Source organism: Nerophis ophidion, linkage group LG25 (assembly GCF_033978795.1).
Source record: "Nerophis ophidion isolate RoL-2023_Sa linkage group LG25, RoL_Noph_v1.0, whole genome shotgun sequence".
In the NCBI taxonomy this organism is placed as follows: Eukaryota; Metazoa; Chordata; class Actinopteri; order Syngnathiformes; family Syngnathidae; genus Nerophis; species Nerophis ophidion.
The window spans coordinates 17125963-17140070 of record NC_084635.1 but is presented as its reverse complement, the minus strand read 5'-3'; the positions used below and the strand labels follow the sequence as shown (position 1 = coordinate 17140070).

Genomic DNA, 14108 nt, shown 5'->3' with positions numbered 1-14108 from the left:
CTCCGGCTTCCTCCCACTTCCAAAGACATGCACCTGGGGATAGGTTGATTGGCAACACTAAATTGGCCCTAGTGTGTGAATGTGAGTGTGAATGTTGTCTATCTGTGTTGGCCCTGCGATGAGGTAGCGACTTGTCCAGGGTGTAACCCGCCTTCCGCCCGATTGTAGCTGAGCTAGGCGCCAGCGCCCCCCGCGACCCCAAAAGGGAATAAGCGGTAGAAAATGGATGGATGGATGGATATATATATATATATATATATATATATATATATATATATATATATATATATATATATATATATATATATATATATATATATATATATATATATATATATATATGTCTTGATTGGATTATCCAGAGAATAGTGCTCGATACCGTGGTAGAGCGCAATATGTAGGTGTGGGACGACACGTACGTAGGATTAACCGAAGGAGCGTTCAAAACAAGATGGAATAATCACAACGCCTCCTTTAGAAACCAGACTTTGCAGAATTCTACAGAACTCAGCAAACACATTTGGAACCTCAAAGACAATAATGTTGAATATTCAATAACATGGCAAATTCTTGCATCCAGCACACCTTACAACAGTGGTAATAAAAGATGCAACCAATGCTTAAAAGAGAAACCGTTTATTATATATCATCCAGATCTATCATCCCTCAACAAGCGCAGTGAAATCATTTCAACATGCCGCCATAGACGGAAACACCTCCTAGGTAACACATGAGCCAATCACCACACCCTACGCCTGCTTGTACCCACCCACTCTGTGCTCTATATAAACCATTGTATGTGAATGCTTCCATTAAAATCTCCTGATGATTGAGGGAACCCCTCATGAAACAGATCTGTAGAGATGAAGTAGTCTTGTGATTTTTTCCCACACCTATATATATATATATATATATATATATATATATATATATATATGTATATATATATTCCGAGTGCAATGATGTCACGTTATCGATGCAAATTCGCGGCTAGGAGACACAGAGTAACAAGCGGTAGATTATGGATTAGACAGGACAGAAGACAAGAAAATAACCTTTTTTTTCTTCTTTTTTTTACTTGGTATTTACTGCGAGCCAGATTTTCGACGCTGGCGGGCCGACTATGGTCCGCAGGCCGTAGTTTGGGGACCACTAATCTACACAATCAATATCAAATGTATGATTAATCCATCCGTCCATCCATTTTTTACTGCTTGTCCTGATCAATTTGATGTCAAAATATATTGTCTTCCCAGTTCTCCCTGTACGAAGATAAAACACATGTTTACAGATAGTATTGCCCAAAATACAAAATCATTTAACGTTATTTCTTAAAAATCTGTGTTCATTGTATGGCTAAAGTGATATTGTAATTTATTTTTTCATATCGAGGAAGCCAGTTGACGTCAGAGTTTGTATCTTTTATTTTGAAAATAACGGCCCGGATGTTGTCAAAGTGCTGCTGCTGACACAGTTATGGTTTCCTTCCCTTCACATCCATGATCTAACAACCCTGATAACACACGATAGTACTTTTTTTTACATGGTTTGTTTCACTTTTTATGAATTCATCGCGTGATTCGCACTCCCGCACAGTTGCTGTCATTGTCCCTTTAAGCCTTTAACTGACTAAAAAGACGTGCATTGACTGAACAGAATGCTAGCATGTGTTAGCACACCACAGCAGGAAGTGAGCTGATGAAGTCTATTTTATTGTCTTCATACTAATGATCTTATTTACTAACATCTTCGTCATGGATACCGAGGGAATAGTCATTCGAATAAAAACTCCTGTAGGGGACATGGATTCTTCCGTCGACTGCCCATCGCTCCTAAACTTCAGTGACTTACTGGTAAGTCACCAATGCTAACATAGCATCTTAATGTCTTCTGAATGATAACTAACTGTTTTTTTACACAAAAATTTGCTTTCATTGAGGATTACTCATATTCATTCTTTTATAGGTCGCTATCAGGGATGTTATGCCAGAAGCCACCGTCACTGCTTTTGAATGTAAGTTGAAAACTTTCCCAAACTTTGGTCACTCTTTTTGGTGTTGCTTAGAGAGCAGTGATTCTCAAACTTTTTCCACCAAGTTCCACCTCAGAAAACACTCAGTTCTCTACTATGCTACTGCATTGTCATATGCTACTGCACATGACAATGTAGTTGCATAGTAGGTCCAAGTATTCATTAAAGGCCTACTGAAATGAGATTTTCTTATTCAAACGGGGATAGCAGGTCCATTCTATGTGTTATACTTGATCATTTCGCGATATTGAAATATTTATGCTCGCAACTTTTGCTTGCTAACAGAAAAGCCCTGCCTCTACCGGAAGTCGCAGACGATGATGTCACATGTTGATGGCTCCTCACATCTTCACATTGTTTTTAATGGTAGCCTCCAACAAAAACAGCTATACGGACTGAGAAAACGACAATTTCCCCATTAGAAAACGACGATTTCCCCATTAATTTGAGCGAGGATGAAAGATTAGTGTTTGAGGATATTGATAGCGACGGGGTAAAAAAAAAAAAAAGTTAAAAAAAAATGGGATTGCATTGGGACAGATTCAGATGTTTTTAGACACGTTTTCTAGGATAATTCTGGGAAATCCTTTATCTTTCTAGTGTGTTGGTAGTGTTTTAGTGAGTTTAACAGTACCTGATAGTCGGAGGTGTGTGTCCACGGGTGTCTTGACGCGCAGTGTCCTAGGGAAGTCGACTGCAGCTTTATGGGCGGCACAAGCTCAGCTGATCTCTGGTAAGAAGCGACTTTTTACCACAATTTTCTCACTGAACTGGCTGGTTGACATTCAGTCGGGATTCATGTTCGCTGTGATCCATAGTAAAGTTTCACCTCCGTGAATTTTAAACAAGGAATCACCGTGTGTTTGTGTAGCTAAGGGCTAAAGCTTCCCAACTCCATCTTTCTACTTTGACTTCTCCAATATTAATTGAACAAATTGCAAAGGATTCAGCAACACAGATCTCCAAAATACTGTGTAATTATGCGGTTAAAGCAGACGACTTTTAGCTGTGTGTGTGCGCAGCGCTCATATTTCCTAACAGTCCGTGACGTCAAGCGTACACGTCATCATTACGCGACGTTTTCAAGAAAAAACTCCCGGGAAATTTAAAATTGCAATTTAGTAAACTAAAAAGGCTGTATTGGCATGTGTTGCAATGTTAATATTTCATCATTGATATATAAACTATCAGAACACGTGGTGGGTAGTAGGGAGTTTCAGTAGACCTTTAAACGGGGATAGCAGATCCAGACTATGTGTCATACTTGATCATTTCGCGATATTGCCATATTTTTGCTGAAAGGATTTAGTAGAGAACATCGACGATAAAGTTCGCAACTTTTGGTCGCTAATAAAAAAGCCTTGCCTGTACAGGAAGTAGAAGCCTATGTGCTTGTGACGTCACCGGTGTGAGGGCTCCTCACATCCGCACATTGATTACAATTATAGACACCAGCAGCGCGAGCGATTCTGACCGAGAAAGCGACAATTTCCCCATTAATTGGAGCGAGGATGAAAGATTTGTGGATGAGGATAGTGAGAGTGAAGGACTAGAAGAAAAAAAAAAAAAGACAAGGGCAGGAGCGATTCAGATGTTAGACACATTTACTGGGATAATTTTGGAAAATCCCTTTTCCGCTTATTGTAATACTAGTGTTTTAGTGCGATTTTAAAGTCATACCTGAAAGTCGGAGGGGTGTGGTGACCGCCAGTGTCTCAAGTGAAGCTATGGAGGAGCCAAGAAAGTCGCAGCTGCTTCTTTGACAGCTGCTGCAGGAAGAACGACACAAGCTCCACTCATGTTTACGGTAAGAGCCGACTTATTACCACCATTTTCTCACCGAAACCTGCTGGTTGACATGTGGTAGAGAAACCTGTTTGCTTGACCGCTCTGTTCCATATTAAAGCTTCACAACAAACAAAGAAACACCGGCTGTGTTTGTTTTGCTACAGCCGGCCAAAATACACCGCTTTCCACCAACAGCATTCTTCTTTATAGTCTCCATTATTAATTGAACAAATTGCAAAAGATTCAGCAACACAGATGTCCAGAATGCTGTGTAATTATGCGATTAAATCGGACGACTTTTAGCCGTAAGTGGTGCTGGGATAAAATGTCCGCTACAACCAATAACGTCACAAGCACGCGTCAAAATAAGCGTCATCATTCCGCGACGTTTTCAACAGGACACTTCGCGGGAAATTTAAAATTGCAATTTAGTAAACTAAACCAGCCGTATTGGCATGTGTTGCAATGTTAATATTTCATCATTGATGTATCAACTATCAGACTGCATGGTCGGTAGTAGTGGGTTTCAGTAGGCCTTTAAAACAAGGCAAAAGCTGTATTTATCAATCAATCAATCAATGTTTACTTATATAGCCCTAAATCACTAGTGTCTCAAAGGGCTGCACAAACCACCACGACATCCTCGGTAGGCCCACATAAGGGCAAGGAAAACTCACACCCAGTGGGACATCGGTGACAATAATGACCCAGTGGGACGTCGGTGACAATAATGACTATGAGAACCTTGGAGAGGAGGAAAGCAATGGATGTCGAGCGGGTCTAACATGATACTGTGAAAGTTAAATCCATAATGGATCCAACACAGTCGCGAGAGTCCAGTCCAAAGCGGATTCAACACAGCAGCGAGAGTCCCGTTCACAGCGGAGCCAGCAGGAAACCATCCCAAGCGGAGGCGGATCAGCAGCGCAGAGATGTCCCCAGCCGATACACAGGCAAGCAGTACATGGCCACCGGATCGGACCGGACCCCCTCCACAAGGGAGAGTGGGACATAGAAGAAAAAAAAAAGAAACGGCAGATCAACAGGTCTAAAAAGGGAGTCTATTTAAAGGCTAGAGTATACAAATGAGTTTTAAGGTGAGACTTAAATGCTTCTTAGCAATATCATAGGTTGATTGGCAACACTAAATGGTCCCTAGTGTGTGAGTGTGAGTGTGAATGTTGTCTGTTTATCTGTGTTGGCCCTGCTATGAGATGGGGACTTGTCCAGGGTGTACCCCGCCTTCCCTCCGAATGCAGCTGAGATAGGCTCCAGCACCCTCGCGACCCCAAAAGGGACAAGCGGTAGAAAATAAATGGGTGGATAGATATTTAATACTGTTTTGCCTCTGTAATTTTACAAACAGTACACACTCAGCTCTCCATTTACTGACCAACATGACAATGCAGTAACATAGTAGGCCCAAATATTCATTAAAACAAGGCAGAAACTGTATTCAGCAAGTATATTTAATTTTATAGGTTTATTGGCGGCTTCACAGTGGCGGAGGGGTTAGTGCGTCTGCCTCACAATACGAAGGTCCTGAGTAGTCCTGAGTTCAAGCCCGGGCTCGGGATCTTTCTGTGTAGAGTGTGCATGTTCTCCCCGTGAATGCGTGGGTTCCCTCCGGGTACTCCGGCTTCCTCCCACTTCCAAAGACATGCACCTGGGGATAGGTTGATTGGCAACACTAAATTGACCCTAGTGTGTGAATGTGAGTGTGAATGTTGTCTGTCTATCTGTGTTGGCCCTGCGATGAGGTGGCGACTTGTCCAGGGTGTACACCGCCTTACGCCTAATTGTAGCTGAGATAGGCACCAGCGCGCCCCGCTACCCCAAAGGGAATAAGCGGTAGGAAATGGATGGATGAATGGAGGTTGATTAGCAACACTAAATTGGCCCTAGTGTGTGAATGTGAGTGTGAATGTTGCCTGTCTATCTGTGTTGGCCCTGCGATGAGGCGACAACTTGTCCAGGGTCTACTCCGCCTTCCGCCCGAATACAGCTGAGATAGACTACAGCATCCCACGCGATCCCAATAGGGACAAGCGGTAGAAAATGAATGGGTGGATGGATGTTTAATATTGTTTTGCCACTGTAATTTTACACACAGTTTGAACACAGTGTTTGAATATAAGAAAATAAAACACTCTTCTTAAATAATGAATACAATCTTTGGAGTACCACTTGATGGAGCCCACCCGCATACCATTGGTGGTACACGTATGACAGTTTAAGAATCACTGCTATAGAGCACAGGTGTCAAACTGATCTGGCTCGTCACTTATTTTATGTGGTCCGCGAAAGCCTGGAACTAATATGAACTAATAAAGTACTTTTCTTTTCTTCTTACTAAATATAGTCCTTTTTTTCTGTTTTGACAGAAAAAAATACATGTTGTACATGTCATTTTATAACTTTTCATTAATTATTATCTAATAGTATAATTGAAATTCAACGATTTGGTGCTTTTGCAAACAGCTAAAATTATGCACAACGCAAACTATAACCTGCTACCCAAGAATGTACAACAATTCTTAACAAAAGAGGAGCATTAAAACTTTAGAGGAAAATCAATTTTAAAACATTTGTATACTCGTACAACACTTAAAACCTTTAGCATACCTGTATGTGGAATTAAATTATGGAATGGATTAACCAAATAAATGAATCAAAGCACCAATATAATTCAGTTTAAGAGACTGTCAAACTGTAAGTGTTCACAAAGTACACAGAACAAGAATTATGATGAACATCTTGAACCCTTTTTTAATTTATTTTCTTTACTTTTTTTAATAGTTTTTAATTATTAAGATCAAGATTATTTATGTACTTAATATTTGTTTACTTACTATGTTATATTATTTATTTATTATTGCTATGGTATGAAAAGGGGTAGGATTAAATAAACTCGGCTTCTTCCTACTCCTTATCCTACGTGCTGTAATGAAACAACTGTAAATATTAGATGCATTACATTGTATCATATGCATGTTCGAAAAAAACTGAAACTGAATTAAACTGAATAATGTAACATAATATACTGTCAAGCATTTATTTCTTAAAATACAAATAATTACTTGAATATCTGCTTGACTTATGTATGAATCTGTAATAATAATAATGTTACAAATTCATACATAAGTCAAGCAGATAATTAAGTAATTATTTGTATTTTAAGAAATTATACAAATAATTACTTAAATATCTGCTTGACTTATGTATGAATCTGTAATAATAATAATGTTGTTTTATATTTGTATGAATGTAGTTTGGAAAGTAGTTACAGTAATAATAATGAATGATTAGTTTTGTGTTTTCTAAGAATGTAACAAATATATTATCATACATTACAAACTGTTTTTTGTCAAAATAAAAATACCTCATTGACTTATAATTTTAAAGGACGTTATCTATTAAATCGTACAATGAAAAAATTACAAAAGATATTACGGTAAAAAAATGATTGCTCAGTTGTAAGAATTTAACTGTTTAAGAAAAACTATGGTACTGTTTTTCCATTTACACTAATACTTCGCAAAATCAACAACCATCGATTTTACTATCAAAAAATGACCGCTCAGTCACCAGAATTTTACCGTAAAAAAGCAGTGGTTATGTTTTTCCAATTATGGTAATGCACCGTAAAAACTAAAATATCCATAGATATAACGAAAACACTGGCCGCGCTGTTGCCAGAATTTTACCGTTTGACAGTTACAGATATATGCTGTAAAAAGACACTGCACCATTTGTACATTGAATCACTGGCGACAGAGCTGCCAGTCTACAGATGATGATGCATTTGATCATTATATAATATATAATGATCAAATGCAAAGGCAGTTGTGTAATAATATCCTCATCTGTATACAGTTATATGAATGTATTACTCACTGTTGCAAGCGGCCCTCAAAGGGCTGTTATAACTGCGTTGTGGCCCTCAATTAAAAGCAGTTTGACACCCCTGCAATAGAGCATATACTTTGTTTCCATGTTTTCCATCAATATCAAGTCCATAAACTTGTTTTCCTTATGCTAGGATTTAAGATGAATAACTTTCCATGTCATGAAATGATATTTACTTTACCACTTGTCTCTAGATGAAGATGAAGTTGGTGACAGAATCACTGTAAGAAGTGATGAAGAGCTAAAAGCCATGTTGTCATATGTAAGTACACATTATTACATTTCTTTATTCATCATGATAGCGTTACCTGTAGTTCAGCGTTCTTTATGTATAATGTTGACTTTCAGCAATAATTTAAGTGTTTTTCAAATTAAAGCACTTGGAGTGTGACGATATACACTTTGCTCACACGACGAGACGATGCATGATATAGTTCATGAGGACGGGACAAGATGCTATTTTCCATATTACTTTGAAGAAAACTGCAGTGATATGCGACTGGACACAGGATTTTTTCTCTCCCGGGGCTATGGGACACAATTTTAAGTTTCCAATAAATTCAGTTATGGTACACAGCACAAGCATGTTCCATATAAAAGTAGTTGAATTTGACCAAAGAATATTCAACAAAAAAGTTAAGTCAACAAGCAACGATGGCAAAAATGTTTCACCTGCAAAGGTGACAGATACAGCAATAGAAAGCACTCGTGCGCCTGCAAATAACCAGACAGTACATCCAAAATACAATATTTCTTTATCCTATTTATAATTATCGAAAACACAAGTATGCAAGCTGGGGAACAATCATCCGTATACGATGGGGAAGGAAATGGGGGGAGGGGAATAGAGAAAGACAAAGAGAACTGGCTTTGGATGCCGGCCACAGCTAAGTCATAAATAACATATGTTTCTTTTAGTTCTCTTTTCCTTTCCTGCCACAACTGTGATGTGTTACAACATTTGTATCCTAGATTATGGCTAGATTAATTAGTATCTAGTGCTAACAATGCCAATTGGTATCAACTGTTAATGTATACAGTGTAAAATGTATCTATATTTAACCATAGTGTGAAATACACAGTAGAGGCCAAAAGTTTGGACACACCTTCTCATTCAATGCATTTTCTTTATTTTCATGACTATTTACATTGTAGATTGTCACTGAAGGCATCAAAACTATGAATAAGCACACGTGGAGGTATGTACTTAACAAAAAAAGGTGAAATACCTGAAAACATGTTTTATATTCTAGTTTCTTCAAAATAGCCACCCTTTGCTCTGATTACTGCGTTGCACACTCTTGGCATTCTCTCGATGAGTTTCAAAAGGTAATCACCCGAAATGGTTTTCACTTCACAGGTGTGCTTGAAGCTCATCGAGAAAATGCCAAGAGTGTGCACAGCAGTAATCAGAGCAAAGGGTCGCTATTTTGAAGAAACAAGAATGTAAAACATGTTTTCAGTTATTTCACCTTTTTTTGTTAAGTACATACCTCCACATGTGTTTATTCATAGTTTTGATGCCTCCAGTGACAATCTACAATGTAAATAGTCATGAAAATAAAGAAAATGCATTGAATGAGGAGAAAGTGTGTCCCAACATTTGACCTGTACTAGGGCTGGGCGATATGGCCTTTTATTATTATCTCGATATTTTTAGGCCATGTCACAATATATGATATATATCACGATATTTTGCCTTAGCCTTGAATTAACACTTGATGCCTATAATCACACGAGTATGATGATTCTATGTGTCTACATTAAAACATTTTTCTTCATACTGCATTAATATATGCTCATTTAAACTTTCATGCAGAGAGGGAAATCACAACTAAGTCAATTGACCAAAACTGTATTTATTAAACAGTTATTAAGCAGTGGCACAAACATTCATGTCATTTCCAAAACAGAAAGTGCAAGATTGACATTTTAATGACATGATGTCACCAAGATGACATATCAAGAAAACACTAAATAAAGTGTACTTTTTATACAGAACACCACTACAATAGTTTAAAACAAATAAAGTGCACTTTGAGCTTCATAATAAGTTCCTGCGGACGTTATCTCTTTCTGTTGTTGACTTTTTTTTTGATACGGTGTTGATCTGGAAATAATTGCTTCGGCATTTTGTTGGTGTGGCACCGAACGGAGATGTTGACGTGCAAAGTTTCGAGCACTCCTTATTCTCTAGTGGGTGACTTTTCAAATGATGCTACATTAGCGATGCTGCTACTTTTTGTAGCAACGCTTTTCCTGCATAAATGTTGAACATATTCCCGCTTGAAGCCGGATGATGGATCCTGTGCTGTTTTTCTTGGGGATTAATTCTACCAGATTCGCACCTTCTCTCTCTCGCACCTCACCGTTTGCATTACAGCTAACGTTACCATGTCACTACCTTTCTGTTCCACGGGAGCGTGTGACGTTGCACACGTGACGTGTGTAGGAAGGTGCGCTTGGTTTATGTCTCTGTGAAAAAGAGGGACAAGAAAGAGTGGGAAATGCATGCAGTGTAATGCCCGCAGCTAAAAGCAACTGCGTGAGACTGTGTACTCGAATATCACGATAGTCATTTTCTATATCGCACAGAGACAAACCCGCGATATATTGAGTAAATCGATACATCGTCCAGCCCTAGCCTGTAATGTATATTTATCTAATAGTGATTTATTTGACCTTGCATGTAGCTCTATATGAATATGCTGTACGTATACTGTATACCATTATATACTATTGTATACGGTATGAGGACATCTTCACTTGTTTTTGACTTGATTTTCTATTAGCAAACTCAAAATCATATATCAGCCCTCAAACCATGTACTGCAAAGAGAAAAAAATAAACATAGTACAGTGGCATGTTTTTCCACACAAATAACACAAAACACAAACTATTACATTTATTCCAACATCTTGTAAGTTATGTACAGTAAATGTGCAAAATGTATCGTGTAGTTCCAGGGGCACCATTGGCAATATGAATAACAATACTGATACTTAGAATTTTCAAGATCAATGTATGATTTAATTTTTGAACACAACTATATTTAGAGAAAAAGAACAGGATGGTGGTGTTGGTGTATAACATCAAGTAAATATTTTTTAATTATTCCTTGGCTCTGATTTAAATGTTTTTTGTCCCAACGTCCTCCTGTGTTCAGGGACTTTTTTTTTCTTGAATTTGTAAACAACAATAAAAACGACAAAAGATTTTGTGATTGTAAAAATATTGATTTAATCATTAGTTTGTTTCAAAAGCGACAATGCAATTTCATAAAAATACATGACTACACATGGTTAAAAAAGCCAGAATTAGCCAGAAGGCTAGTTTTCATCTGTAGTCCCCTGACCATGATGTAAAAAAGCAGTAATATTACAATAATTAAACAAAAGAAATGAAAGAGAAAGAATACGGAACAAAAAAGCACATATTATTGATAAAATACTGTTGATTTAGTTTAGCGGTTTGCATATTCTGTTTAGCTATTCCTCGAAACTTGTAAAAAACATTGTCTCTTTGCCGCCATGGAGGCTAGGATTTCTGACTTAAAAGTTGCTTTACACTGTGGAGGAATGTTAACCAATGGCGAGAATGCTACATTGCTTTGAGGACATGACATGCATTACCACTTTTCAGCAGTGTACCTAGTAAGCATGGAGGAACAACAGCTTTTCATTACCAAATATTCGCTGTTTGGAAATATTTGACCAAACTTGCTAATTTTCCTGTTCATAGCTGTAACAAAGTTCTAGTTAGACTTCTGTTATCAAATAAAAAGCACATCTTTTTCTGTTTCGCTACTGTACATTCTAGAGAGCTTAGTATCGCTGATTGTTTCCTTCTGTTCTCCTTCTTGTGTAGTGCATGTCACATGTTTAGCTATTCTTTAAGTGATAATAAAATACAAGCTAAAAATCAAGTCAATTATTGTAACTTCTACTCAGACATTTCAAAGATGACAAAGGGGTCATCCATCAACAATCAATTTATTGAGAAGAACTGAAAACTGTCTGCCGTAACCTCGCCAAGATGTCCGCAAAAACTATTTTCCAGCAAACCTGGTCACACTTTACGCTGTAAACACGCCAAAACAAACTGTCATTTCAACAGCAGCTGTTTTTTTTTTTAATATGGCGCTTTCACTTGCGTGAACACATAAACACTTGGTTCAGCCACTGACACGTTCACAGCCATACAAACAGTCTCCAACGCCGCACATAAACTATAACTGCCAGGTTGTTACACTATGCTACTGTTCACACGCAGCCAATCAATGTTTTTAACAGCAGTTTATGCATGTGTGCAGCTTATTAGTAGCTTAGCTTGTAGCTAACGGTGCTGATAACCCTTGTTATGGGGAAGCTACACTGCCCAATCAAGTTTGTGCTCATTCTACTTATATTTAGGAATGGTAATTCAGCGATGTAAATGATAAAATGTTCTTAGATTACAGGAATGCTAATAAAAAACGGTGTAATACTTTTTTTTGTAGCATTCAGCAAAAAATAAATGGCAGTATGGGAAACCCCTCCTTAAAAAAGCAGATGCCGTATAAACAAACAATAAAATGCTACTAACCCCATGTGTGAGCTGTAGAAAGCCAAGTTATCTATTTGACCGGTCAGCATCTACGACTTACAGTTAGATACAGTGGAACCTCCATTTACAAACTTGATTGCTTATTGAACATTGTTCTTCAATTGACAATTTTGTATAGTAAAACAAATTTCTCCATACGAAACGATGCAAATATGAATAATAGGTTCAAGCCTAAACAGAAGTCCATATTTTAGTGAAGGTATGTACACTTTAAACCAGTGGTTCTTAACCTTGTAGAATAGAATAGAATAGAATATAGTTGTATTGTCATTATTGCAGTGAACAGGTTCAAAGAACAACGAAATTGGAGCAGATCCCCTAAGGTGCATATACAATATGGTAATATAAATAGTAAAAAAAAAGATAGAAATGAGAGATGTACAGTATCTATGTATATGTATATATACAGTATCCACACAGATGCATATATGCATGCATATGAATATATATACACACATACATATAACATTATTGCACATTATAGTCTGAAAAAATAGAAATAAATTAAAAACATTACACATGATGGACATATTGTGCTCACTCAGTGCCTCTTTAATGCTACTATGGCTCTTGGGTAAAAGCTGTTTTTTTAGTCTATTTGTGCTCGCTTTTAGCACCCTGTAGCGTCTGCCCGAGGGTAGTAGTTCCAGGTGACTGTGCCCGGGGTGGAATGGGTCTTTCAGGATGCTCTGTGCTTTCCTGAGACAGCAGGAGCTGTACAGGTCAGCCTTGTTGGAGGTAGTGAACCCCACCTGTTTCATATGTGCATCCACCGAACTCTTCTTCAGTGAAAAATAAAATGTTGTTTTTTTGTTTTTTTAAATTAAAGCCAAAGTTACATGTTTTTTTTTTTAACTGGTGCACAGAATGAACTGTGCATGAACATCACCTTGTTCAAAGAACAAAACCAACACCGTGCATGAACTCACAACAAATTACATACCTGCAAATCAGATGGAAAATTAGAGGGAACATTCTTTGGGGGTATCCAGTATACGCCGATACGAAGAAGTTTTTATTTACACTATGATTCGGGTGTGTCGTGACCTCCGCGGTGGAGGCTCCCCCGAACCCCTGAGGCCGACTCACCGAACCCCTAGGGTTCGATCAAACCTAGGTTAAAAACCACTGCTTTAAACCAAGAGTGTCAAACATACGGCCCGCGGGCCAGGTAAAACCCGTTCCCAGGCCTGATCCAAGATGAGTTTGCTTACTATAAAAAATGAGCTGAAATTTTTTTATTTAAAAAATTGATGTTCTAAATGTGTTCACTGAATGTTGCAATAGCAATTCGTTGTTTGGGTTCCCTCCGGGTATTCCGGCTTCCTCCCACCTACATAAACATGCATCTGAGGATAGGCTGATTGGTAACAGTAAATTGGCCCACGTTTGTAAATATGAGTGTGAATGTTGTCTGTCTAAACATTCACAATCTGTTTTGGCCCTATGATGAGTTGGCGACTTGTCCAGGGTGTACCCCGCCTATCGCCCGAATGCAGCTGAGATAGGCTCTAGCACCCCCCGTGACCCCGAAAGTGACAAGCGGTAGAAAATGGATGGATGTATCTCCTACAGCAAGAGCATACAGGACTTCAGAGGGGGCGGAGCTACGTTCTGTTTTAAAATAGAGACAACACGTCAGTGTTTGGACACTACGTACTTACGCTGCTTATTAGTGATAGTACACAAAATATGGATTGTTACTTTCAGGCCTTAATTTTCAAATATGTTGTTGGTGTAATCCCTGACATTTCTGCCTAATTAAATGCATTT

General features: G+C 38.1%; 1 protein-coding gene across 2 annotated transcripts in view; it reads left to right on the top strand.

Moving 5' to 3' along the window:
• Nucleotides 1-1449: 1449 nt before the first annotated feature.
• Nucleotides 1450-14108, top strand: part of map2k5 (mitogen-activated protein kinase kinase 5) — a 151652-nt gene continuing 138993 nt past the window's right edge. The window contains exons 1-3 of one of the 2 annotated variants that reach the window (XM_061887675.1): nt 1450-1853; nt 1966-2014; nt 7924-7991. In XM_061887675.1, the coding sequence (XP_061743659.1) occupies nt 1728-1853; nt 1966-2014; nt 7924-7991 (243 nt within the window). In that variant the 5' untranslated portion in view covers nt 1450-1727. The remainder of the gene's footprint in view (nt 1854-1965; nt 2015-7923; nt 7992-14108) is intronic. The other variant, XM_061887676.1, reaches the window with a different exon arrangement.